Source organism: Leptonychotes weddellii, chromosome 5 (genome assembly GCF_054177405.1).
Source record: "Leptonychotes weddellii isolate Sample4059 chromosome 5, ASM5417740v2, whole genome shotgun sequence".
Taxonomy (NCBI): Eukaryota; Metazoa; Chordata; class Mammalia; order Carnivora; family Phocidae; genus Leptonychotes; species Leptonychotes weddellii.
This window is the reverse complement of record NC_138373.1, coordinates 27,909,202-27,937,134: the sequence shown is the minus strand read 5'-3', so window position 1 is coordinate 27,937,134 and position 27,933 is coordinate 27,909,202. Positions and strand designations below refer to the sequence as shown.

General features: G+C 50.4%; 1 protein-coding gene across 1 annotated transcript in view; it reads right to left on the bottom strand.

The window, feature by feature from the left end:
• The window catches only part of TEKT5 (tektin 5), a 35,275-nt gene extending 19,446 nt beyond the window's left edge, over positions 1-15,829 (bottom strand). Inside the window, exons 1-5 of the mRNA XM_081820044.1 lie at positions 15,183-15,829; positions 12,339-12,422; positions 11,640-11,710; positions 7,434-7,577; positions 3,211-3,433 (exon numbers count right to left, since the gene is read on the bottom strand). Coding sequence (XP_081676170.1) covers positions 3,211-3,433; positions 7,434-7,577; positions 11,640-11,710; positions 12,339-12,422; positions 15,183-15,758 — 1,098 coding nt within the window. The 5' untranslated portion in view covers positions 15,759-15,829. The remainder of the gene's footprint in view (positions 1-3,210; positions 3,434-7,433; positions 7,578-11,639; positions 11,711-12,338; positions 12,423-15,182) is intronic.
• Positions 15,830-27,933: the final 12,104 nt, after the last annotated feature.

The window sequence follows — 27,933 nt, the reverse complement described above, 5'->3', positions numbered from 1 at the left end:
CCTTTGGGGCACCCAGGTGGCTCAGTCGGTTAAGCGTCCGACTGCGGCTCAGGTCATGATCTCAGGGTCCTGGGATGGAGCCCCGTATCTGCTCCACACTCAGCGGAGAGTCTGCTTCTCCTTCTCCCTCTGCCCCCGCCCCTGCTTGTGCGCGACAGCCCCCACAAATAAATAAAATCTTTAAAAAAGAGAGAGAAAATGTTTGCACAATAACCAAAAAGCCACCCCAGTGTCCCCCCGAGGAGGAATGGATACACGGTTCACATGTCCAATGCGATACTGTCCAGCCTTGCAAAGGAAGGCCATTCCGACACGATCTGCTCGGTGAAATCAGCCTGTCACAAAAGGACAAATAGTGTATGATTCCACTCGTGTGGAAGTGTGACCTGCACTGGTCAGTTCATAAGAGACAGAAAGGAGGGTGGTGGCTGCCAGGGGGACAGCGGACTGGGGAGTGGTTTAATGGGCACGGAGTTAATTAAACACAGGCGTTCTTTTCAGCTTGGGAAGAAGGGAAAACGTTCTGGAGACAGGTGGTGGTGATGGTTGCAGAACAGTGTGAAGGTACCTTACACCAGTGAACTATACACTTCACAGTGGTTGCTATGGACGGAAGGTGTCTCCCCAAATTCGTGTCAAAACCTAATCCCCATTGTGACAGTAAAAGGAGGTGGGGTCTTGGAGGGGTGATTAGGTCACCAATAGGCTCATGAATGAGATTGGTGCTGTGATAAGAGAGACCTCGGAGAGCCATGTGAGGACACAGCAAGAAAACGATGTCTGTGGACCAAGAAGTGAGCTGCCCCCGGACACCGAATGTGCCCATGGCTTGATCCTGATACTGAGACTTGTGAGAGATGAATGTCTGTTGTTTATAAGCTACCTAGCCTGAACGACTAAAACAATGGTACATTTTTTGCTATGTTTATTTAATGGCAATAATAGGACATTTTTTTCCCAGAAGGAAGGAAGGAAAAGAAAGAAAAAAAGGCTTGAAATTAAAAGCATTAACTCATTCATGGATCATTCTTTAAAAAATATCAACAGGCAACTCAACCTTGTAGGTTCCTCTCAATCATCGAACAAAGATTTAAGGGGTTTCTACTATGTGCCAGGCGGTACATGAAGCAGGGGGCTACATAGCTGAATCAGGATTGATGTCCTGGAGAGACATGGACAAGTAAACCAACTAAATATATTAAATCACAGCCACCAACACAGTGCTTACTGTGGACAAAACACTGTGGTTCAGTTGGTTTCCCCACATTGACTCAAATAATCCTTCTGGCAGCCTTGAGGTCAGAACCATTATTATCCCCATTCTACAGATGAGGAAACTCAGGCACAGAGAGGTTAAGGAAACTGTCCCGGGTTGCAGAGATGGTGGAGCCAGGATTCACAGCCAGGCAGCCACGCTCCATCCATGCTTCTAACCACATGCTATGGGGTGGAAGGAGCGATGATAAACTACATAAAACTGCATTTGTAGTCAGCAAAATCAGCAAACTGCAACCGGTGGGCCACATCCGGCCCATTGCTGAGTTCTGTAAATAAAGTTTTATTGGAACACAGCCATGCTCATTTGTGTCCATACTGCCTATGGCCGTCTACATGAGCAGAACTGAGTCATTGTGACAGAAGCCGAAAGGCCTGCAGAGCTGAAAATAGGACCTGGCCTTTTACAGAAAAAGTTTCTCAACCCTGTTTTGGGAAGATTAATAGAAAAATGTTCAGTAAACAAGGGAGGGAAGGTCCATCTACTAACTGCCTTCTCAAGATATTTCACATCTCTCCCTTCCCCCTCCCATCTGACACCACCACCGTGGCACAGACGGCCATCCTTCTCACTGGACACCTTCCACAGCCTCTTAACCACTCTCTCTGTGTCCACTCTTGATCCCTGCAACCCTGTTCCATCCAGGAGGGAAAGAGATCCACCTAAGGATGAGAGTGGATCCCAACGCCTTTCACTTAAAATCCTTCTGAGGCTCTCTACTGTTCTCAGCATAAAATCTGGACTCCTCACCAGGACCTACCAGGATCTGTATGACCTGAGCCTGCTCCAACCTCATCACACACATGGCCTTTGCACTCACTGGCTGCTCTCAGGAACACTCTTCCCACCATGCCTTGGCTGCCCAGCTCCCTAGTGACCTGCTCCTGAGGCCACCTAGTGTAAGGACTCTATGAGAAGCCCTGATGCATCTCCTTGCTCTTCCCTCATCCTAGAAACTTCCATTTCCTCAGCCCCCTCCATACCTGAGGCTATATATAGGGTGGCATCTGTGGGGGGCTTACACCACCCCTGTCTCATTTCCATTGAACCTTGCATGCAGCCCACTAACTGCCCCCCATATATATATATATATATATATATATATATATACACGCACACATACCTTCATATCTAAAACTCTGTTTTGTGAATGCAGGTTCAAGGCTAGTCCCCTGCCCGCCCCCCACCATCAGACTGTCATCCCTAAGTCCTTCCCGTGTGCATATTTCACAGCCTCCACCAGAATGCAAGTCCCCTGAGGACAGGGACCAGGGGATTGTTCGCACAGCCCCTCCTTTCACTCCTAGTGGCCGGCAAGCATCTGGCACGCAGTAGGCTCACTGAGCGTAGGCAGAGCAGGGAGGATGAATTCCATGCAGAGGGCCCCCCGCCCCACCCCCAGAGGTGAGAGACCACACTACGCTGCATTCCCATAGGAGCAGTAGAAAGGGAAAGGGATATGGCAGTAGAAGGAGATAGTGACAAAATCAGGCAGTCCTTCACCCCTGATGCTATGGAAGTCTTTGAAGGTCAAAAGGTTACATTTCCAAAGATGCCGATGTGGGCGGAGAGCTGCTTGGGCCCATTTCCTGGGGCTCTGATAACTGTACCCACACTCATTGGTCATGTTCCGCTGCAAGGCCCTCGGATGGAATGAAGGACCCTGGGGGCCGTGAGACGGCCAGGCTATGCTCCAAGCTCCATCATCAAGGGAGCAGGGAAGGATCTACCCCAGATGCTGGAATCCCCCTGCGACGCTCACGGCCCCCTCCCCTTTCGGCGGGGGGCGCGGGACAGGCTCCTGGATCTGGGATGGTAGGACCGGTGCAGCCCCAGGGGCCTGTGGGCAGCTTGGCCAGATGCTGCCGAGACCGTCGGGAGGTGGGTGAGGACTCAGCCGGGTGGACAGCCGTCCTCAGGCGCATCTCGCTTACCTTCGCCAGCTGTGCCTGCAGTTTATTCTTCGCGTCTGTCACCTCGGAGATGCGGGCACTGAAGGCCAGGTTGGTGTGGGTAAACTGCTTCCACATCTGATCTGACAAGGCCTCAAAGAGATTCTCAGCCTCCTCGCGCAGCCGGATGGAGTTGGCCCTCATGTTCTGTGAGTGCCTGATGTTGTCATTGCTGAACTTGGCCCAGGTCTCGGGCACAGAGATCCTGCAGGAGGCACAGGGATGAACTTAACACAAGACAGCAATCAGGGGCAGGGGGTGGAAGGCAGGCCTTGGAGAACCCCCAATCCAGAGCCTCACCCTGGGCACTCTTGACATCTGGGTTGGGACCATTCTCTGTTGGGGGGAGTCACCCTGGGCACTATATGAAGTTTAGCAGTGCCCCTCGGCCCTCCAGTCGTGACAATCAAAAATGTCTCTAGACATCGCCAGATGTCCCTTGGGAGAGGGGTTAACAACTGCCCCCCATCGAGAACCACTGGGCTAATCCAAACCCCCACCCCATTTTCCAGGGCAGGCAACTGCAGCCTAGCAAGCACTGATCTTTCAAAGGGTACTTGGTGAGTTTCATGGGAGGAGAGAGAGATTCCTTTGAAAAGCTCTTTTCCCAAGCACTCCCTTCTCACTACCACCACCAACACCATGGAGACTGGCTGAGAAGCAGGCATCGGGGCTCGATTCTGGCTGTAGAGCCCCTTCAATTCAGCAATGAGCACGTGGCCATCCTGCCTGCCCCGACTCACTCATTCAATGAATGTTCTCTGAACGCCTACCACACGCCAAGCATTGTTCCAGGCACTTGGGATAGACCCAGACACAAGAACATCAACAGCCCTGTCCTCACGGGGCTACGTTTCCAGCAGAGGAAGACGAACATCAAAGAAAGAAGATACTGACACACGGTATATGTGCTAGGAGGGACTTTAGCCGGGGAAGGACAGGCTGATGGAGTTTTATAAATCCCAGCTTTATGTGCCTGTCAGGGTCCTAAAAGGAAAGAAAAAGGATCAGAGGGTGTTGAGGGGCTCCGGGATTAGTAAATGTAGAAAGCTGTCACCACTGAGGGCCAAAGGAGAGGGAAGGAGCAGGAAGAATAAACCCCCAACCTCCTCCTCCTCCTGCCCACCGCCTCCCGTGGGTGCCCCTCCTCCTGGCTAAACCCCAGCGGGAACCAGATGGAAAGACAGTCTGCAGTGGGCAGCCTCGGCTGCAGGACTCACATCAGGGCAGCGGGAGAATGGATCTGGGGGGGGGATGAACCTCGGAGACACAGACTCGATCAGAAAAGCCAGGCAGGGAAACCTTCTCAGAGGCAGTGAAGCATAAGGGATTCAGTTTAGACAACAGAAAGTACTTCCTGGCCGAGTGCGTAACCCCCTGCACCACACAATTGATGTACAGGCAGGCATGGGGGTCTTCTCCTCTGGGAAGCCTCTGAGAAGGAGGGACATGCATTTCCCTGAGCTGGCTTCAGTTCCAGGGTAAACCAGACTGGGTAACTTTTTACGGTCTCTTCTAGCTGGGAAATCTCCAGTTCTTAAATAAAATATCTTCCTTCTCGGGCAGTAGAAAAAAAAAAAGAGAGAGAGAGAAACTCAATTTTCCGAAATAGAAGTCTCTTTTCAGACATTTAAAGCACACTTAGATTGCATGGTGAATAGAAATTTTAAGAAGAACACATCATATGTGATCATCTTGTCTGTCTTTGGCAGGAATTAAAAAAATCAAGCAGTAGTGGGGGGGGTAGGTCTTGGCCTTCTGGAGATGGGACAGGTCATGGTGTCTGACCCAGACCTTTTAGCCAACAAACACTTGAGGCTCAGAGAGGTGAAGCATCTTTTCCAAGGTCACACAGCTACTCACCATCAATCCAGGAAGGGGTGGGGGGAGCACCAAGGACAGCAGAGGGAGACCGCACATGGACTCGGAGTGTGTCTCTGCTGCTGAACAGGGCACTGTCAAGGTCAGGAGCAGCAAGCTCTAAGCCCTCGCTCTCCCCTGGAGCAGACAGCTGTGCTGTCCAGAGAAAATAACCCGCTTAATCACACTCTCCCTGGGGGGAATGTACCAGAGGCAGCTTGTCTTGCTGGAAGGTGGTGTGCCTCAGTAGGCGGGACGTGTTTTATGGGGCCTGTGTCCTCTAAGGATGGTGGAGACAGCAGCGGGCATTGCTGGGAGGCAGGAAGGTGCCGAGATAAAACACACGGGCTCTGTGTCCAACGTGGGCTCAGACTGTGGCTCTCCCACTCACTGCATGAGCTTGGTCCAGTTGCTTCAACTCTCTGAGCCTTAGTCTCCTCATTGTAAAATGGGGATAATAATGGTGTCTACCCCCTCCCCGGGGTTGGTGAAGGACCAAAGATGAAACCACTATCTTAGCATCTGGCAACAGCAAGCCCTTGGTAAGTGTTTATGATTCACAAGACGCTGTTTACAAAGAGCAGGGCCTAGCCCTCAGCAAACATCAGGTAAAGGGCACCTACTGTCGGCACCGTCACTCATCAGTTAACCCACGGCGACAAGAACTTGGGTGAGCAGAGCTCCTGCATTCGGTCTCCTTTTGCCTGCCCAGACACGGCCCTGCTTTAAGAAAACCCCCAATACAGAGAGCCCTGGGCTAGCACATGTGGTGATTACAGCACTTGCTGTCCGCCCCAATCTCTGCCAGCCCCTGGCCACGAGCTTTCAGGGAGGCATCTGTTTGGGAAGGGAACCGTCCAGACTCCCACTCCAGATGGGCAGCTTCGGCAGAGGGGCCTGAGGCCCCTGAAGTCCTGCTCACGTAGCCAGCACCATGGGGCGGTGCGGGGGGGATCGCCTTGTCAGGAAGAGGAGGAGGGTCCCCACTGGTTGCCACTGCCGGAAACCCCAAAGGCTCATTGCAACACTTTGATATTTACTAAGGTCCAGGAGGTGGCCCTGGGCTCAGGCCAAGGAGATTGCCATGAAAATCCTTTCCTCTTTCTCTTCCCTCCCTCCCTTCCTCTTTTCATTCATTCGCTCATTCAACAAACACTTACTGCACACCTACTATGTGCCCAGCACATTATATTGTGCTAGAAGTTTTCTGGTTTGTTTTTTTTTTAAGATTTTATTTATTTGTCAGCGAGAGAGAGCACAAGCAGGGGGAGTGGCAGGCAGAGGGAGAAGCAGGCTCCCCGCTGAGCAAGAAGCCTGATGCAGGACTCAATCCCAGAACCCTGGGATCATGACCTGAGCCGAAGGCAGACGCTTAACGACTGAGCCACCCAGGCATCCCCCCCCCCCGTTTTTTTTAAGAGACCAGGATAGATAACACCCTGTCCCTGTACCCAGAGCACTACTCTGTCCAGCCCTCATTATCCCGGACCTTGGACTGCCTGTTGACTGGGAAAACATGCCTTCCTTCTGCCTGAAATTCCAGAAACAGTGACATGCCCACGACAGAGCCAGGCACACAGAAGGCACCTACCTTGGAGCTGCTGTGACAAGAAAATGAGGTCACACGGCAAGCACTCAATACATGTTAGTCGCTGTCACTCCCCCACACTAGACTCTGTGCTCAGTGCCCCACATACCCACCTTTTCATACTCATAGCAACTCTGGGAGTTGGGCACTATTTTTATTCCTGTACGGGGGGGTGGGGCAGAGAGATTAAGTACTTTGCCCCGAGTGTGAGTACAGAGGCTGAATGTGAAGCCAGGCAGCCTGGGTCCAGTTGGCTCTCCCAGCTGAGCTTGGATCCCTCTTCCTTCTGGTTACAGCCATTCTGTTCTGAATTTGTTTGGTGGAATTGCCAATCCGGGTGCCTGGCACGCCTTGGCCCAATGGCGGTGGCTGTGTGACCCTCCCTAAGCCAATCTCTTGCACCCTCTTGCTGGAATTTGAATCTTGGGCAAAACGGGGCAAAAATGAAGAGACATTCGTGCTCTGACAATACAGCTGATTAGCTCCCACTTCCTGGCTCACTTAAGCTGCCAGAACCTTCCCCTCAGCCTTCTCCTGAAGACTGTGGCTCCCCCACAAATTTCCAGTAAATCCATCTTGTCTTAAGTTGGCTAGAATTGGATTCTGTGGCTTGCAACCAAGGATCCCCACTCACCCACTTTGCTTCTTACTTGACTGGTGCATGATGACCCTTTATGGTTCCTTGGCAGGAGCAGACCCAGAAGCCCTCACTCCCATCAGGTTGGCTAGAGATGGGGACCAAGAGCCCAGTACTTACGTGCCATCGACTTTCTCCATGCCGTGGAAGAAGCTGATGCAGTCTGACGTGTTCCTCAGATTAAAGCACTTCTCATCGATAAACTGGGCTGAGGTTTTGTCCTCGACGTCCCTCTCCAGAGCATGCTGAGCATCTCGGTTATCGCTATGTGGGGCAATGATTTGTCTGGAGATTGTGCACTTACCCAGAGTCCCTCGCACAAGGTCACCCAGGAGGGTGGTGCAGAGCCATTGCTGAAAGCCAAGTCTCTGGACTCCCAGAAGGGTGCTCTGTCTACCCCCAGTGGTTTCTCCACCCTCTTCCCACTTTGATGCCCCCACTACATACCCGTGACCTCCCCACACTTCTCCCTTCCCCAGCCCCCAACCCAAGCAGATCTGTTGTCATTCAGAACAGGGGTAGGCAAATATCCACCGCAAAGGGTCAAATACTAAATATTTTAGGCTTTGTGGGTCATATGGTCTCTGTTGCAACTACTCAACTAAGCAGGAAACAGTCTTGGATACTATGTAAGTGAATGGGCGTAGCTATGTCCCAATAAAACTTTACAGAAACAGGTGGTGGACCAGATATGGCCCTCCAGCTGTACTGGGCTGACCTGGTTTAGAAAATATGGATTCTCACTTTGAACAGAACCTGGTATTGAAACATGCCCTGGGCAGAGTCAGGCATTGAACGCAGTCAGGAGCTAGGCGGAGTCAGGAACTGGACAGAATCAGGGACTGGGCGGAGCCAAGGACTGGGCGGAGTCAGGGATGGGTGGAATCAGAGACTGGGAGGAGCCAGGGATTGGACAGTCAGGAACTGGACAGTCAGGGATAGGTGGAATCAGGGACTGGGCAGCATTTGTAACTGGGCGAAGTCAATGACTGGGCGGAGCCAAAGATTGGACAGTCAGAGATGGGTGGAATCAGGGACTGGGCGGAGTCCGGGACTGGGTGGAGTCCGGGACTGGGCGGAGCCAGGGATTGGAGAGTCAGGATGGCTGGAATCAGAGACTGGGCAGAGTGAGGGGCAGAGCAGAGGTGAGCAGAGCACAGTGGACAGGGCCAGTACTTGGGCCTGCAGGGCTGGTATCTTAGCTGGGAAGCTTAGACTTAAAAGCCACTGTGTGCCAAACTCCAGACCCTGGAGAACTACTTTCGTGATTCTTGCCATATTCTCAAAAGCACCTGCACTATAAGTTACTTACTACTTTTTAACAATCACTTTTAAAATATAAATAACTATTTTATTTTTTTTAAGATTTTATTTTTTTTAAGATTTTATTTATTTATTTGACAGAGAGATAGAGAGAGAGGACAAGCAGGCAGAGCGGCAAGCAAAGGGAGAGGGAGAAGCAGGCTCCCTGCTGAACAAGGAGCCCGATGTGGGGCTCAATCCCAGGACCCTGGGAACATGACCTGAGCTGAAGGCAGCCGCTTAACCGACTGAGGCACCCAGGTGCCCCTAGATAAGAGTATTTTTAAAGGGAAAATCTACATCGCTGTCTTTAAAGGACCATCAGTAGCACCTTCTGTTAAAAGGTCACCTCAAACATAAATACTAAGTAAACACTAACAGAATCCTAGCTAGAATCTGTTGGCTCCAGAAGGTTCTAAGCCTGAACCTTTCTGTGTCTGTCTTGATTGAAACAAGATTAGTCAGTGTTAAAGACACCTGAGCATCAACTGGGACCGTGTCCTTGAAGTGCTTCGAGGTGACAGGGAATAAAAAGGGAATAACCTTCACTAAGCCAGTGGATGTCCAGACACACCAACTAAAGTGAGCGGCGCACATTTCACACGGGGCTGGGGGGGGGGGGTGCGCGCTCACGCGTGTGTGTGTGTGTGTGTGTGTGATCTTTCTCTCTCTCTTCCTCATCTTTCTTGGTTTCTCTCTGTCTTAGGGACTTTGTGTTTCTTTCTCTGTCCCTCTCCCGTCTGCCTCTGTTCATCTTTTTGCCACTTTCTTTTTCTGCTATGGATACTGGATGTTGGTGAGGGATTTCAAACAGGCCAGAAGCAAGCAAAGTAAATCCTGATGGTGGGCTCCCACCTATCGGAATGCTCAGGGAGTCATGATGGGATAGGAGGAACCATCCTGAGGCCCCTGAGGCCTTCTGAATTGGCAGAGCCATGGAGAAATGGGGTCCTGTCCTGCCTAATGAACTGGAACATGAAGACCAGAATGTAGAAAAGAAACATGCCAGAGCATTAGAGGGGACCCAGCACCTCAGAATCCCTGGTTGGCTGGCCCAGCTTCCTGGCCCTTGCTAATCAGCCTGGAGAAAGAGGAGGCGGCCCCTGTCTCCCCTTCTTGGCCCATGACATAGAGTCCAACCAGTGCCAACGCTCACCCTGCTGTTGGCTTACGAGGAAAAACCCTGATATGGCTTCTGCCCAGGCTTTTCTGCTTTGCTGGGGCTTCTGGTGAGATAGGGACACAGCTCTGCCCAGATGCAGGGAGGCCACCTGAGCATATCAGTGGTGGAGCCTCCCACGGGGGCAAGGGCACGCTGAGGCTCTCCCACTGAGGCTCTGGCTGGTTCCAGGTTAATCAGGGAGTCCTGGCAACACGAGCTGCTTCCTAAAGAAGACAGGCATCCTCTGGCAAGCGGGCCACCGCCCAAGGTCAAACAGCCTCTATCGAGGGTGGCTCGGGCTCTGTCCTGGCAAAGGGGAGGGACGCCTGTCCACAAGCTCACGTTCTCTCCCCCCACCCTCCCTGCCTCAGCTGCCTTCACCTCTTGGTGCCTATCTCCCTCGCTTTTCCTCTTGCTCTGTGTCTGTCCCTCTCCGCCTCTCCAGCTCTCCTTACTCTCCCACATCTTGCTCCATTGCTGGGGTTGCACGAGCCAGTCCCGTCTTGGGACGATTTCCTCTCCAGGGTCCAGCTCCCCAATTTCCGGTCTGGGATTCTGTTACTCTGCCAGCTCAAACTGTCCCAGTTCCCAAAATCCAGCCCTCCGTCACCCGCACGCCGAGTTCTGCCATAGCCCCATGTCGACCACAAACAGAAAACCTCTTTCTTGCCCAAAATAGGCGATCATAAAAATAAGGGCAAGAAAAACACAACAAAGACATTTGCCTGCCAGAAACGCTCCCTTTGTTTTTTATATACAAGTATGTAAGGGTTTGGGTTTTTTTTAAGCACATTAATTTACAGACAAACAGGAGGCAAACAAGAGTCCACGCGGGGGGTGGACTTGTCAGCAATCAGGTCAGAGGTGCACACCTGACAGAAGTCAGCCCTGCTTTCGGCCCGGACCTCACCCATAGACCTGCGGGGAGCTTCTCAACACTGCCCTGGGTGATCCTGTCCCTGCTGCCCAGTCCTCAGTGGAGGCGAGGGGCTGCTCTGTGTGTGTTGGGAGGGCGGGTACGGCCAGCCCCCAGAGCCTGTCTGCAAGCGGCCTGATGCCTCAGCATCCCATCCAGATTACCCACATGCCCCATGCAGCCAGAAGGGGCAGCTGGGGCTAGGTGACCAGGCCTCCTCTTGCTCTCTGTGTCTGAGGAAATGAGAAGGAGAAACCAGCAGAGCAGCGTGCCCCATGAGAGCTAAAGGCCGTGCCCAGCTCCAGCCTCAGGAGGGAAGGCTCTGTCCAGGGGAATCGAGTGCCAAGGGCTTAGCTAGGGGCCCCAAGCCCTGTAAAACTCAGGCCTCTGTCTAATTATGTGGGGGAGCCTCCTGGCTTTTCATGATACCGGTTATGTCATCTTCCAAGAACAAAAAGCTGATTGCTTTTGAAGACTCAGGGCTCTAGGCGTCTACCAGCTCCCCTCTGGAGAGGCACTGGCCCCTCCTCTCCTTGATACCCAATGCCCCCTGCTCTCTGCCATCTCCCCAAATTCGGAACTCACACGGGGAAGCTGCAGGCTAAGCGGGGGGGGGGGTCCTCAGTGAGGCCCATTTCTTTTGCCAAGGCTCTACGTGCAAAAAAGAGCAGCCAGTGAAGTTCTGGGTCACGGAGACCTGGGGCACACACGGGGAGACGGAGATCGGCCATGGCAGTCGCAGCACTGACTGACACCACTGACCTTGGCCGGCAAGGTCAAATCAGGATTTCGTTTTCTTCCCCGGAGAGCTGGTTGTTAAAACCCTTGCCAGCCCACCACTGACCGAAAGAACCACTGAGAGACGGGCAGCCCATCTACTTGCCCCCCGAAAACCGGGGAAACCCAAAACAGACCCCCGAGAAGGGGAAGAGGAAGCAGCTCTTACCGCATCTGGATATCAATTCTTTGAGCTAGTTTTCTCATCTGTTCTTGGCAACATTTTAGCAAATCTACTTCCTGCAATGAAAAATGTCAAAAAGAGCAGTGCCCCTTAGAAAGTCACTGCACCCCGGCCTCCCAGGCGAGTGACCCCACCCCTACCTCTCGCCACCCACCCTTGACTCCCCTCCCCCCCCAAGGTGAAATGTCAAGGTGGGGTCCATTTCCTGCCTCATCCCACCTGATCCCCGGGCCAGACAGGTAAGGGTCAGCTCTGGGGGCTCCACATTCCTCATCTTACTTTCTTCCTTTTTTATACACTTCCCGGTTAGAAGAAAATTGAGCATCTATGTGCTTACGTGCCAAGTGCTCATTTGTAGACTGTTTTATCATTACATTCAAAAATGCATATGAAATGGTACAGTGTGTGACATAGAGTAGGTGCTCCACAAACGCTATCTTTACTATTGTTATTATCGGTATTACTATGACGACGCCCATTTTGGAGATAAAAACTGAGGGTCCCATGACTTCACTTCTCCCTGTTTCCCATGCAGTGCAGGCCCCCAACAATGCTTTCTGAGCCCCGACTTTGCATGGGGTGACACGTCGCTTCTGCTCCTGGCAGGCAGCTCAGAAACCTGTGACCAGCTGGTCAGGAGGTTTCCTCCCTCAGGAGGCTGGGCAGACCCAGGAGGCATCTTACCCGGATAAGGTTTTTCTCCACATTGTCATGGACCAAATCGATCCCGATCCTTTTCTCTCGATGGTACAGACACTCCAGAGCAACCTGTAGGGAGCAGCCGGAAAGAGCGTGTTTCCCCTGCACCCATATGCAGACCCTAACCGCAGGTGACTCACATCCATTTTTGCCGTGATCTGCTTTACCCCAGGAAACCTGGATGCTCCGTGTGGCCTCATCACTGTGCCTGTGGGTGGGCTTCACCTCACCTTCCCCCTCCGTGGGGACCGCGGCATGCCATGCCTGCCGATGGGTAGAATACGGGGGCATATCTCCCAGGTTTGCCATGTGGATTAAGCCGGCTCGACAAATGTAAAGAACCCAGAATATGCTCAATAAATATTACCTATGAATGTATGTGAAAGTCCCTTTTTGGAGATCTGTAAATGGGGTGGGGATGGGGCTTTGGAATGTGACCAGGGCCAAGTGGGACCCTGTCACACAGCCACGCACCCTGCAACGGTCGTGGGGCCATGAGTGGCGTGGAACAGAAGATGGGAGAAGGGGTTGCTCAGAGGAGCTCCTGCAAAGAGAGGCTGAGAAAGCCTGGTGATTGGGCCACGAGCCTATGATGTCACAAAGAGTAGCAAGAGGGAGAAGGAAGCAGGGGAGCACCACATCTTGGTGCTGGGATGCAAATGCATCTGGGAACTCAGGAGGGGAGAGGGGTTCACTGATTTCACAAGAATTTCTTGAGCCCCTTTTCTGACCACACCCCATCAAGGTGCTAGGGAGACCACAATCAACCTGATCGGAGGGTTCCCACACTAACGGAGCTCAAAGAGACAGGAGAGAACACACACAAGTAAACACACAAAGAGGTGCAATCATTTCTCATTCGGAGGAGGGCTTGGATGTGAATAGTCAGGGGGATGTAGGTGGGTGGGGAGCAACCAGTAGGGGGTTGGCCGGGAAGGACTTTGCTAAGGAGGTGACAGACCAAGACATGAATTATCAGAAGCAGCAGAGATGAAGGGGAACAATGTGCCAGGAAGAGGGAACAGCAGGTGCAAAGGCCCTGAGGTAGGAAGAGTAAAGAGGAAGCCATTGGAACTAGAGAAGGTGAGGCTGGAGTGGTGAGCAGGGCCTGGGCTGTGCAGGGGCTGGAGTGGGTGACAAGGAATTTGGATGTTAACAGGGTGCATTGAGGGGGGTTTTAGTGAGGGAGTATGGAGACCCAGTTTCATATTTAAAATCGCCCCCTCTGGGGGCACCTGGGTGGCTCAGTCGGTTAAGCGACTGCCTTCGGCTCAGGTCATGATCCTGGAGTCCCGGGATCGAGTCCCGCATCGGGCTCCCTGCTCGGCGGGGAGTCTGCTTCTCCCTCTGCCCCTCCCCCCTCTCATGCTCTCTCTCTCTCATTCTCTCTGTCTCAAATAAATAAATAAAATCTTTAAAAAAAAATAAATAAATAAAATCGCCCCCTCTGGCTGGAAGATGGGTGGGAGGGGGGCGGGAGAGAGGAGGACAGGAAGGAGGCACCATCACTGTCCAGGAGGAGGGGGGCAGCCCTGGAGACAGGGAGAAGTGGAGCAGAGAGATCTCTGGTACCCCCCCCAAGCCACCACGTGACTGTCAGAGGAGCTGCGCCAGTGACCAGACAGAGCTGGGTTTCCCAGACAGGCTGGAGGGGTGAGGAGAGCAGAAGAGGACAGCAATAGGTTTTGGATGTCGCCTCAGGTCCCCCTGCCCACTCTCCTCTCAGGGGAGAAACTTGGGGGGCAGAGGGACACAGTAGAAGTCCCCATAATGGCAGGGAGGGGCTGTGCCATGTCTCCTGAGGGATCTGGAAACGCAGGATGTTCCCTTCCAGAAAACTGACATATCCTGACACAGTTGGCACAGGGCGCCCTTTGCCCTGCCCCTATCTTCCTGCCTCAAATGAGATCAATATGTTCCTTGCAAGTAGGAGCTTGCAATAGGAGATATGAAATCTCCTCGCGAGCAGTAGGACAAAAGCCACAAGCCGAGGACGGCAGAGCAGAAAGACAGGCGCCTGGGTCCCCTCCCCTCCAGCATTGAGTGGAGGCTGCAGCAGCCTGCTCTGTTTCCTTCTGGAATTCTCATCACGACTTGGCTGAGCCTTGGCTGAGCTGCAGTCAGGTGTCCGTTACATGCCGCCAAAAGCAGCCCTAGCTGATCCGGGATATGACTGGAGACCAAGGAGCGTCGAGCATGTCCGCATCCAGATACGTATTCGTTTACTCAACAAATACTTACTGAGTGCCTACCACATGCCAAGCACTGTAGGAGGCTGGGAAGACATTCAGAACACTGACCCAGACAACGGGCGATCAGCCAACGGAGGACCAACACAGACACGCTGCCCAGCACAGCGGAGGATCTGTCTGGAACACGCTGGTGACAGAGCAGACAAAAATCCCCACCCTCGTGGCACTTAGATTCTAGCTCAGGCAGCAAAACAATAAATAAATACATGCATAAGTTAGAGAGTATGTTAGAAGGTGTTAAGGGCTATGGAGAAAAATACAGCAATTATTTTAAGTATATCCCTCTACAGAGTGCCCTGCGTGCACGCATCCACACGCACACACAGGCACGTGCGGAATGTCTGGATAAAACCTCTGCAGTTCTGATGTAACCCCAAGGAGAAAAGGAAATCTGGTTCAGTCTGAGGAACCCCGATTTGACTGGGATAATCCTGGGCTATAGGAACTGATCGCAGATGATGATGCATCGCGAGCCAACCTGCAAAGTGCCCGTGGCCTCGACCTTCCTTGGAGAGGAGCGGAGCGCCCAGGGCTGCCCTCCCAGCAGCTGCCATGCCCCCTCCTCACCCACACTCACCTGCAGCGGACAGTTGAGCTCCTCGGCCACACACTCCAGCCGCCTCTTGACTGTCTCCAAGCTGCGGTTCTCGTTTAGGAGCCTCTCCAGCTCGTAGCCCAGCTCAGACTTCCAGAAGCCAATGTCGGACAGCCTCTGGCCCAGGTTCCAGCTGGTCCCCTCCTGCATCTGGCGGGTCAGCTGGTCCTTGTCCTGCATGAGCCGCATGGAGTCGCCGGTCAGCCGGCTGGCCCACAGCCGAGAGGCCTCGGCCCCGCGCATCTGCAGCTCATTGGACCTGTCCCAGTCGTGGGGGCTGTAGCGACAGAAGAGAGCGGAGCGGAGCGCGGGCAGGATGGTGGGTGGCCTCAGGGCGCTGCGGCACATCGCTCCCTCATCCATGCAGGTTTGGGCATTGGAGATCTTGTAGAAGAGGCTGGGTCTCCATGAGTTGAGGTAGCGGTACCCAGGCAGGTAATAGGGCTGGTAACATTCCTGGATCTCCGGGGCCGGCACGGCCGGGGGCAGGGCACTGAAGCCACAGGCTTTCTTGGGGCCACAGTAACTGGCGGTCTGGGTGGTTCCAAGAAACTCCATCCTCCCCCAACAGCTGCCCTTGGGCAAAACTCTGAGGGGCCAAGGCCCGGCAGGAAGGGGAAGGATCTTCTCTTAGGGATGGGCCGGACCTCTATGACTCGGCACTGTTGTCATAAAGCCTGGGGGAGTGGGGCTTTACTGGGGCCCTTGTTCATTTCAGGCCGGTTGGAGCCATATTGTCCCAATCGAAACGCACGCAAAAAAACAAAGTGAAGGGGAGTTTCTCAAGCCGCAGAGTTGGAGGTGTAAGAAATGGCATTGATCTATTTTTCCCTAATAATCAGATCAGCCTCTCACGCCTAACTGTACCTCTGGGAGAAAATGTGGTCCACTCCAGTAAACTCTGTCAGCCCAGGGACCATCTGGTCGAGGTTAGCTGTTTTCCTCCCCTCTTTGTCCCCAAGACGGCACCAACGGGGAGCGTCCAGGGCATGGAATACTCAGCAATAAATAATACTCAGCAATAAAAAGGGAATCTCAAATGGATTAAGCCAAGTAGAAGCCACTAGACTCAAAAGACCACATCCTGTAGGATTCCACGTAGATGGCATTCTGCAAAGACAGATTCACGTGGACAGAAGACAGACCAGGGGCCCCCAGGGGCTGGGGGTAGGGGAAGGTGGACTGACCACAAAGGAGCAAAGGAGCACGGGAAAACGCGGGGGCGGTGATAGCAGCATTCTCTGTCTTGACTGTGGTGGGGAGTACACAGCTCCACGTATTTGTCAAGACCCACAGAGCTGTCCACTAGAAAAGGTAAATTTTACTGTACATAAGTCGTATTTCAATACACCTTAACTCAGTTAACTCTACCAATGGTTTTACCCATCAAGAAACCTGCCCCCTCTTGAGCTGGTGGGAGTGGCAACGAGATCTCAAGGTTCAGAACGAGAGGGGTACTTGATGTGTGGGGCCTTTCCCCTTTCTGATATGGGAAAAAGAAGAACCTAACCCTCAAGCAAGTGGTCCTTGTTAGTGAAGTGTGATGGTCAAGGGGAATTCTCTCCCTAATTATGACCGAAAACAGTGGCTATAGAGTACCAAGAGGAAAATAACATTAAGCACCTTCTGTATGTCTGATGTTTACATATACTCACTGAATTCCCACAGAGAACCTAGAACTAAGCCTTGACGCCCACCCCCATCTTATAGGGTGGGCTCTGGACCCCCTCCACATCTACAACGCTTTCTTTTGTAGGATCCTTTAAGATGAGACACCACACACGGGAAGTGGTTACACATCCAGGGCAGCCAAGAAATGGACCAAAAAGGTTCAGGGTATGTTGGAAGCATGAAAGGTTCATGTCCAAAAATAACAATGTGACCAATATCTAAGGGTATAAAGTAAGATTTAGATTTTTCTCATCGCCCCTAGCTATGTCCAGTCTTCCTCGATATAACTACTACAATCAGATTTTCCTATTTTTTTCCAGAGATCGTGTATGCAGATACAAGCAGATTCTGGTTGAGTTGGGCTGGGGCAGGCCTGGAGATGCTGAATTTCTTACAAGTCCCCAGCGGAGGCCAGTCCAGGGACCACACTTGGAAAAGTGAGACTCTGAAATGAAAGGACTTTGTCTGGATTTTCGTTGTCATTGCATCCACGGCACTTGGTAGAATACCTGTAACATAGCAGGTGCACAATTGGGGTTTGTTGAATGAATGAAAAAAATGGATGAGTGGGTGGGTGGGTGGGTGGATGAATGAAGCAGCAGAACGTCAGAAGCTATTAAATGAGAAAGGTCAATTGAGAACAGTTGGCTATAGCTCAACGGAAAAAGGAATGGTAAGCCTGCCCACCCAGTCCAAAAGACTCAAGGAATCAACTTCTAAAAATTTAGCAAGTGAAAAATACTAAAAGTAAGGCCTTTGGAGTATAACTCTGACTTTTAGCAGCGCCTCGCCAAGGGAGGGGCCGTGGCATTTCCAAGGTTCATCCATGTCATAGCAGGTACTTTATTCCTTTTCGTGTCGGAATAATACTCCATTGTGTGATGAACTACTCTTGTGTTTCCATCCATCTGTGGATGGACGTTTGGACATTATGAATAATGCTGCTGTGAACATTCGTGTCCAAGTTTCCAATCCTCTTGAATATATATCAGGGAGGGGAACTGCTGGGTCCTGTGATAATTCTGTTTAAGATACTGTTGGGTTTTAATAAAATATAAGTTTCTAATTAGCCCATTTTTATTGCTTATTCTCTATTGAACAGAGTATACGTAGAAGTTAATTCAGAGGACCCCTAGCCCCGGGGTTCAGTCAGCCCCAACACATGCAGGCTCCCTACATTCTGTTTTGAGAGTAAGTTCCTAATGCTTGGGAATCAGTAGGCACTCTCTTTGGGTGCAATTTTCGTCTCCAACCCCTTGGGGTGTTTTGCACCCCTCTGTTCAGACAGTAGACTCGAGATATACAAGGAGAGCCCAGATGGGAAGAAACCAGAACTTGGTTACTTCCCTATTCCGTCATTCTGTGTGACCACTCGTGCCCAGAACGGACAACGGTGAAGGACAGCGTGACCTTCGAGGTGTGATATTTTTATTTGGAAAGTGGGCATTTTAGTTCATACATGAACTCTTTTCTAAACTCAGTGTCTTTGAAACTGAAAGGTAATCTCTGTATTTGTCCGTTGTATCCAAACTAACAGGAATGAAACTATTACCCGAAATACTGTTGTATAGAGGGCAGGGGTGCTAAAACAATTATCTACCTCAGTAGGCAAATACGCTAGAGATTAGAGAGACCTCTCATCCACCACAAGTATTTTTTTTTCCAGTCTCTTTTAAAGCATGCAGATAGGAAAATGCATTCTCTTTCTGGAATCTGTTGGAAGTGGATGGGGAGAGGCACTTGAGTGAACCCCTTCCCCCCCACCAGTGGGGCTCCCCATCATCTGCCAGGTCTGCCCCCCAAACTGGAGACACCACACCCAGCACCGACTATTCTACCACAATCTCTGCCTGCTCTTTCGAGATCGCTGCCTGACTCCCACGGGCCATGAAGTGGACAGCTTCTCGTCTGTGAATTTAATGGGAAGCCCAACAACCTATGGAAGAAAAGCACTTAGACTGTCTTACTCAGGTGATGGCTGGAGCAGCAGCGTCCCACAGAACTTTCTGCAGCCATCAAATCAAATCGGCAAGCATTCCTTGGACGCCCCCTGTGGGTAGGCAGGGATCTTGCACCTGCACCTGCTTGGCAGCCAGAATTGGGGACTGGAGGTGGCTCCAAGCCGTGCTTAGAAAAACAGCAAAATAGGGACACACGCGGGGCGAGGGGCACAGAAAATCCGGAAAGAAGCTGCTCATCATCTATGTCAGATTGTATCATTCAAAACCCAAACCTGCATTTCACAATAAAGCATGTTCCCCCCACTTTGAATTAAAGAAGGATATCTTTTGGGAGCTTAGAGCACCAGCCCTGGCTGGTGTCTAATAACCCAGCAATCTTTCTGGAAATCTCCCCGTAGATACATGCCTCCATGAATGCTAAGTGCGTGCACACGGGGCCGTGTGTTCACTGCTGCATTGATCATAGCAACAAAGAAAGGCAGAACCAACTGCGGCCCCTCAATACGGAATGGCTAACATAAAGAGCCATAGTTTTTATGGCTTTTATGCTTTAATGCAGCATAAAAAGAAGATGGACCTGTAATTGTTGATAAGAATTAATTTATAAAATAAAAGTGAAGAAAAGCAAGATACAAGACAGTTTACATGGTATGATATATATATGTAACTTGTACACATGGAAACGCTTCCAGAAGGATACACAGGAACCAGCGTTAGGGTGATTACCCTTAGGGGGGACAAGAGTGGAATTGAGGGGTGAGGGTGAGGGACACAGAGGGAGGCTTTTACTTTTTGGTTAAGCCTTCCATATATATATATATATATATATATACATACACATTTGCAAGATTTTATTTTAATGTATACATAGTATGTATTTCGCAGACGCTCATGTATATAGTATAGACAGTCTAGTGGGTATTATATATATCTTTCATACTTATACCCTAGTAGGACTTCCACTTCTGGCTAAGATTGGATAATAGAGATTGGCTCTACCCTCCCAACTGAAACAATTCAAAAACACTCAAAATATATAAAGCAATGATTTCGAAGTCACTGGACATCAGGCCATGAAGGAGAGTCATCTCTAAGGGACAAGAAACAAATGAAGCAAGTCATACAATTACCCCAGCTCACTGCCTGGACAAAGCTTCCAGGCCTCGGCGCAGGGACGGGGAGCTCCTTGAGTTGAGGAGACAGGGCTGGGAATGCGGGACACCAGTGTGGCTAGGGTCTGAAGGACAGAGTGCCAGAGAGGAGAGGGCTACCCAAAGTGAGCTCTGGAGATATGCAGAGGGTCCCTCTTAGCAGAGCATCACTGGGGCTGGTACATGAAGACACCACCCTGGGCTGGGGAGGAATCATCCCGAAGGATTAGAGGGAACAATCCCCAGAGCTCCCACGGGGCTGGGAATAGCTCTCCATCCCACCAACCACAGTAGACAATTTCATAATTTGGGCAGCATCAAGTCCAATACTCAGAAGGGTCTTTGCCTCAGGGTTAGGGCAAAATTAGCCCCGGATGTAATGCCTCTCTGGTCCTGTCTAGTGAAGCTGAAAAGCCCGATCTCAAAAGATAAAAAAATGTTTCCAGTCAATTAGCCCTGCCCCCAGAGAAAAGATCAAGAATAATGGTGAAAAGAGAAAATTTTTCAGCACTCAGTAAGGTAAAATTCACAGTGCCTAGCATCTAATAAAAATTACCAGGCAGGCAAAGCAGCAGGAAAATATGAACTCAAGAAGCTAGACCACAAATAGGACACAGTGAGCAGAGACATGGCAGATACACACACACACACACACAAACTGAATTGAACATTGGAAGATGGAACGACAAAGTCTGAGATGAAAAATACACAAGATGGGATTACAGGGGTGTTTCTTTCAGCCAGGGCTGCCATAAAGTACCACAGACTGGGGGGCTTATAAACAGTAAACATGTATTTTAAAAAAGATTTTATTTATTTATTTGAGAGAGAGAGAGCACAAGTGTGGGGGAGAGGGAGAGAGACAAGCAGACTGTCCACTGAGCGGAGCTCAATCCCGGGACCCTGAGATCATGACCTGAGCCGAAGCCAGGTCAAGCTTGACTGACTGAGCCACCCAGGCGCCCCCAGAAACATATTTCTCACAGTTCTGGAGGCTGGAAGTCCGAGATCAGGGTGCCAGTGTGGTGGGCTCTGGTGAGATTCTCTTGCTGGCTGATAGACGGCCACCTTCACCTTCTCTGTGTCCCCACATGGCCTTTCCTCTTGTGGAGAAAGGGAGCTCTCTGGTGTCTCTTCTTCTAACGGCACTAATCCCAATGTCACGACCACCCTCATCACCTGCCCAAGGCCCTCCTCCTAATGCCATCACATGGGGAGTCCAGGTTTCGACAGACGAACTGGGGGTCGGGGTGGGGGTACAAACATTCAGCCCATAACGAGGCAGGCTGGGACAATGAAGTTGTCCAGTTGTTGACACTGACAATGAAGTTGTCAGTGAAGTTGAAGATGCAGCAATAGAAAGCCTCCAAAAAGAAACAGAAGACCGGAAAAAAAAAAAAAGAACTATAAAATCTTGCTGAGAGAAATGTAGAAGGACCTAAATAGAAAGCTACATTATGTGTGTGGATCGGAAACCTCAATAGTGCTAAGAAGCCACTTCTTCCCCAATTGAAGGTTAGAGTCAAAGCAAACCCCAATGAACATCCCAGCAGGCTCTTCCCCCCTCCCCACCCCGGGTAGAAACTAGTAAACTGGTTCTAAAATTTAAATGCAAATTCAAAGGACCTAAAATGGCCAAAAACAACTTTGAAAAGCAAAAAAGTAGAAGGATTTAGGCTTTCTGACTTCGAGGCTTATTATAAAGCTAAAGTATGGTATCAGCACAAAGATAGACAAGGATCAATAGCATAGCACAGACTTCCAAGAGATCAATGCAGAATAAAGAATCTGGAAATATACCCACATAGTCACAGTCAACTGATTTTCAACAAAGGCACAGTTAATTCCGTGGGGAAAGGACAGTCTTCCCAACAAACGGTGCTGGAACAATTGGATATCTATAGATTAAAAAAATGAATTTCAGCCCACACCTTGCACCATATACCAAAATTACATACAAGAACTAACTCCAAATGGGCCACCGACCTAAACATAAAGTCTGAAACTCTAAAGATTCTAGAAAGAAACAGAAAATCTTTGTGACCTTCTGTTCAGTAAAGATTTCTCTGAAGTGATGTTAAAAACACAACCTGTAGGAGAAAAAAAGAACAAACAGGGCCTCGTTGGAATTAAGAACGGCTCTTCAAAAGGCATTTTTTAAGAGAATGAAAAGACAAACCACAGACTAGGAGGAAATATTTGCCAAACATATAATTAATTGATGAAGGACTTGTATCCAGAAAATATAGTATTCTTGAAGCGCAATATAAAACAACCAAAAATGTTTTTAAATGGGCTTAGGATCTGATCAGACATTTCGGGGAAGAAGCTATGCTAACGGCAAATGAGCACGTGAAAAGCCGTTCGATATAATTACACACCAGGGAAATGCAAATTAAAGCCACCATAAGATACGACTGTGCACCTACAGGAATGCCAATGTGTTTAATCCTCCCAACAACGAACACTTTGAGGTAGTTAATATTATTATTGCTATTTTACGGAAGAAGAAGCTGAAGCATGAAGAAAAGATGTGAAGGCTGGTAAACAGGGAACTGGGATTTGAATGCAGACACCTGGCCTTCAAGAATCCTCATTCTTAAACACAAGTAGGCTTCCCTATATGTAATTGGTCTGAACCTTATTTTTTTACTCATTTTTATGTTGTGTATATTGATAGCTCTTTGTTAGATATTTTTGCGGTTTATATAGATAGCTCTTTGTTAGATATTCTTGCTGGATCCTAGGGAAGAGGTAGAAAATTCTCTACACTAAACTTAATTTTTCGGGCTTTTCCTGAGTACTTTGCTCATAGGTGGGGGGAGAGCGCCACCTACTGGTGAAATACGGAATTGCAGGCACCTCAAAAGTGTGTTTTCTCCACCTGCAGGGGTGTAAAATGCTCTCGTCCTGCTGAATCAGCATCTAAATGTTTAACCAGCTTGCCCCAGGTGCTGGTCTTGTTTCACCCACTAACCTGCCAGGTGATTTTGAGCAACGTTCCCCGTTTAGGCCTCTGTTTGTAAACAGGGTGCAGGATTTCACCTCTGCAGCTCTCCCCTACAGCCCTGAGTTTACTTAAACACAAGCCTGTATTGGATCTTTGCTCTCTGGATGTTCTGTGCTTGGTGCTTTCCATGAATTACAGTTTTGCCCTCACAGAGGGGTGGGGGGGAAATGCCTTTATCATCCCCATTTTGCAGATGAGCAAACCAAGCCGCAGATGGGAAGGCACCGGTCCAATGGTATTCAGCTCATGAGAATTGGAGTCAGGATTTGAACAGGACCTCCGACTTCAGAGGCTGTAAAGCCATGGGTCATCTGCCCTCACCGATGGGCACACATCCCCACCCCGGGGAGTCTGGAGGGCCATCATGACTGACCCCGGAGGGTTTTTATTTTTTAAATTTTGACTGTTTTATTGTTGTGTAAATATGTGTTAATTTCACATTCAAAGTCATTTTAAAGGACCCTGAGGGCTTTTAAAACATGCTGTGATGCTGTAATTTATAATAAACACGTGTTTGGTCTTCTTCCCCTTATTGACACAGAGCTCCTAAAACCCAGGCAATTTCCAAAGAGAGTGATTAAGGTGTCTCTTGTTATGTTAATGAGATGACTTTAGGGCCTCCGTGTTGGACCGGGGCTGGTTGCCAGGGAACCAACCCTGTGATTGGAGGGTTGGAACTTTCAGTACCCCCACCCCCCAACCTCCGAGGGACTGGAAGTTGAGCCAATCACCAACGACCAATGACTTAATCAAGCCTGCCCTTTTAATGAAGCCTCCACAATATCCAAAAGGACAGAGTTTGGAGAGCTTCCAGTTTGGTGAACGTATGGGAGTTTGGGGAGAGTCCTTCCTAGTGAGGGCATGGGAGCCCTGCACTCTCTCCCCGTAACCTTGCCCTAAGCATCTCTTCCTCCTGGCTGTTTCGGAATTCTATCCTTTTACAGCAAGAACAGTCATCTGGTAAGCGAAAAGTTTTTCTGAGTTCTGTGGGTCACTCTAGCAAATTAATAGAATCCAAACGGGGAGAAGGTCATGGAAAACTGATCTGTAGCCAGTCGGCCAGAAAACATTCTGAATTTTGATGGGCGTCTGCGTTCCAAGGAGGGGGGATGTCATTGGAACCCCCAAACTACAGCCGGGCAGTGAGAAGGACAAGTGACAACCTGGATTTGCAATTGACTTATGAAGTGTGGGGGGAGGGAAGTCCGGGGGGGCAGTCTTGTAAAACTATGCCCGTAATCTGTGGATTTGAATGCTATTTCCAGGTGAATAGCATCAGAATCAGTGAACCAGGCTGAATTGTAGGACACCTGGCTGGCTTCCCCAGTGCTGTTTGTTGGTTTGGAGAAACCACACCCCAAATCGGAAACTGAGTCCAGAGCCCCTTTACATGCCAAAGCCCCCCGCCCAAGATGCTAAAGGAACTGGCTGTGGAGTAGCAGGTGCCTGGCCTAAGATCCCCCAGGGGATCATAATGTGCAGCCGTGTTGAGAAACGAAGCTACGGGTGGTATGCCCACAGGCGTCCCAGTGCTCTTAATGCATATTTAAGCTCTAATCACTTCAGAAGTATAAACAAACTTTGGGGGAAAAAAAAAGATTGTTTTTAGAGCAGTTTTAGGCATATGTAAAAATGTATCAGGAAGCTCACAGAGTTCCCGAATATTCCCTCTCTAGCCCTCCCACCCCAATTTCCCCCATTATTAACGTCTGGCCTTGGTGGGGTCATTTGTTAACAATGGGTGAACCATAATATTGAATCGTTGTTATTAACTAAAGTCCACAGTGTGAGTTAGAGTTCACTCTTGGTGTTGTAGGTTCTGTGAGACTTGATACATGCATAGTATCAGGTATTCACTATCACACATGACACAGGATAGTTTCCCTGCCCTAAAAATCCCCAGCGCTCCACCTACTCATCCCTCCCCCCACCCAACCCCAGGCAACCACAGATCTTTCTGCTGTGTCTCCACTTTTACAAACTTATTTTTGAAGGCATTTAAAAATGCAGCTAATTAAATCTTTTGGCACGGACTAAGTTTTCCACATTTGAATCAACATTTCCCGCTCTCGCTTTTTTGTTTCAGTCCTCCTTGCCACCTTCAATCGGAGGGACCGAAATAAAAATTTTAAATTTAAAATCTATCAAACTCCCCAAACTAAATAAATGTAAAGGAGATGTAAATAGACTTTCAAATGCTGATTCTGGTTAAGTTTGCAGCATTCACACTTTCCGAGTTACTAAAACGGAGAACTGGGCTCAGACTTCTGGAACATGCCGTGTTCGGGAAAGGAGAAGGCAATGGATTCCACGCGCCAGAAGCGGCTTCCATGGGATGATGCGGGGAGGTGACCTGTCCCAGAGGAGGGCCAGTGGGGAGAACAGTCATGGTGAAGGACAGAGTCACAGAGTAATGGCTGGGGTGCCAAGGAAATGCTTGCTGCTCAGTTCTGGATCGAGCTTGGCATGCACAGTGGCACACAGCAAGAAATGGGGTGAGAGGGGTAGAAGGAGTCATGGGGGGCCACCGAAAACCACATCAAGATTGGTGCTAGCTTGGGCCATAGGGAGCCGTGGAAGGTGCCCGAATAGCAGAGTGGCCCATCTGAATTGTAAGGGGAAAGGACCGTAAGACATGTAGCAGAGACAGCCCTCTGCTGGCCACTCCCTGGTCTCCCCTCCTTCCAGGCACATGTGACCGACCGCACTCCCTACGCCTTTTTTGGGTATGACCCTGTGACCGGTTCTCGTGATGGAAGGTGTGCACATATAGGGGTCGTTTCTGGGTGGAAGCGTTTAAGAAGCATCGTACAATTCACGCGCTCCACCTTGGGAGCCCGTGTTCAGACAGTGGCAACGTGAGGCGGTAGGTCCTCTGTCGTCTGTCTCCCCGAGGAACGACGAGCAGGTCTCTGCTGATGAACCTGTTCGAGTAGCCGGAGCCAAAAATGATCTCTGCTGCCTCGAGCCTCTGCAGGCCCAGGAGGATGAAGGTCCAGATGAAGGTCACAGGGCAGTGATGTCATGTAGTGCCAGCTGTCTGTTGCCACCCCGAACTTGGGGGCTTAACACAATAAGTGTTTCTGTAGGTCCTTGTGTGTTGGCTGGATGGTTCTTCTGGACTCACACACCTGGTGGTCACTTGGGCGTCTGGATAGGGGGCTCTGCACCAATTGGCTGGACTCTCCCGGGTTTGGGATGGGCTTGGCTGGGACCCCACAGGTGGCTCTGCTAGGCCTGTAGGTCTTCCCTTCTGCGGACTAGTCCCCAAGTGTTCTCATAGGGAGGGCAGAGGGGCAAGCGAAGAAAGTGAAAACAGGCAAGGACCTGTTTTTTGTTAGGTCACATCAGTTAACATCTCATTAGCAAAGTCAGTCACAAGCCTGAGCCCAGAGTCTAGGGGTAGAACAGAGGCCCTGCTCACAGTGGGGTGACATATTGGGGCCATTTGGGCAACTACACCATTACATCATACAGAGGTGAGACCACAGGACTTGATGCCTGATTGGACATGGAGGGAGACATCCTGAATGTTTCCAGCAGTGGCCACCAGCTTTGACCGCCATCTCTATACACGCCCGCCACCCCACCCACCTAGATGTGGCCTCTGTTTTCATGCCCCTGGAAACTAGGCTGCCCTTGGGTCTCACTTTGACCAGCACAATGTGAAGAAGAGACCCCGCGCCAGTTCCCAGCCTTGCCCAGCTGCCATGGAATTGTGCTCAGGCTAGACCACTGAGTGATGAGCGACCATGTGGAGAGACAGTGGCCACCTCAAGGGAAAGGCACACATGCGAATGAGAATCTTCTACTGGATTCCCCCTGAAGGATGCCACATGATGAGTGAGCCCAGATAAAACCAGAAGACTCATGAGAAATAATAAACCATTGTGGTGGTAACCACTATGTGTGTGTGTGTGCATGGGTGTATATATGTATGTGTGACTTGTTACGCAGCAGTTGCTAACTGATAAAAGGGGAGATGGTGAGAAGGAGGCAAGGCTGATGCTCACGTTTAGGACTCGAGTTCGTAGAGCAGTGGCGGTACCGTTGTCTGAGATAAGAACTCCAGAAGGAGGAACTGGTTTGAGGAAAGAGTGGTGGATAGAAGTTTGTTATGCCTGAAGGACTGAAGGATGTGGAAAGTGGAACTACAAGTGGGCCAAGGACAGAGTCTTGAGACGTACTCCTCTTCAGAAGTGGTTCTTTAGTGGATAAAATGACTATCTGGTGAGAGCGTAAAGATGCGTGTCCCCCGGCCCAGCCCTTGAGTTTCTGATTCAGGAGGTCTGGATGGGCCTGGAAATCTGCTCTGCAGCCTCGTTCCCGCCCTTCGGCTCCCACTCCCACAGATGGAAAATTCCATCCCCGGTGAGTCAGGAGTTTGGCTGGGGACAGTGGAAGAGAGACCTGGAGCAAAGCGGAGAGGAGGTTTATTTGAGTTTACTTTTTAGTGTGGGATGGGATCATTTTTACAGCCTTGTGGGGAGGAGTGAGGGAGAGAGTGAAGAATGGAAGACCTTCCCTGCCTTGGAGCTGCGAGACTGGCTGAGTGGGAGGGCCCCTGGGTAATGAGAGATCGCAAGGCTGCTAAAGACAGCTGGGAGCAACCTGCCGGAAGTGTCTTAGAGGACGTCAGTAAGGAAGATCGGAAGTGGGCCGGCCTTGGGCCTCTGCTGTGTGGCTGAGGGGGAGAAAGAACCTGTGGTTATGAGAGTTCAGTGGAGCCTTCTGGCTGCGAGATCCCGGGCAAGCCACTTAACCTCTCTGAGCCTCACTTTCTTCAGTGAAAGAATAATTTGCATCCTGCCTCCCGTTGTGCCTAGTGGTCAAGAGCCCAGGCCCTACATCAGATTTTGTTGCTTACTGGCTCTGAGACCTTGGGCAAGTCATTCCCGGTGACCCTGTCTTCCTCCCTGAAAACTGGAGATCACAACAGT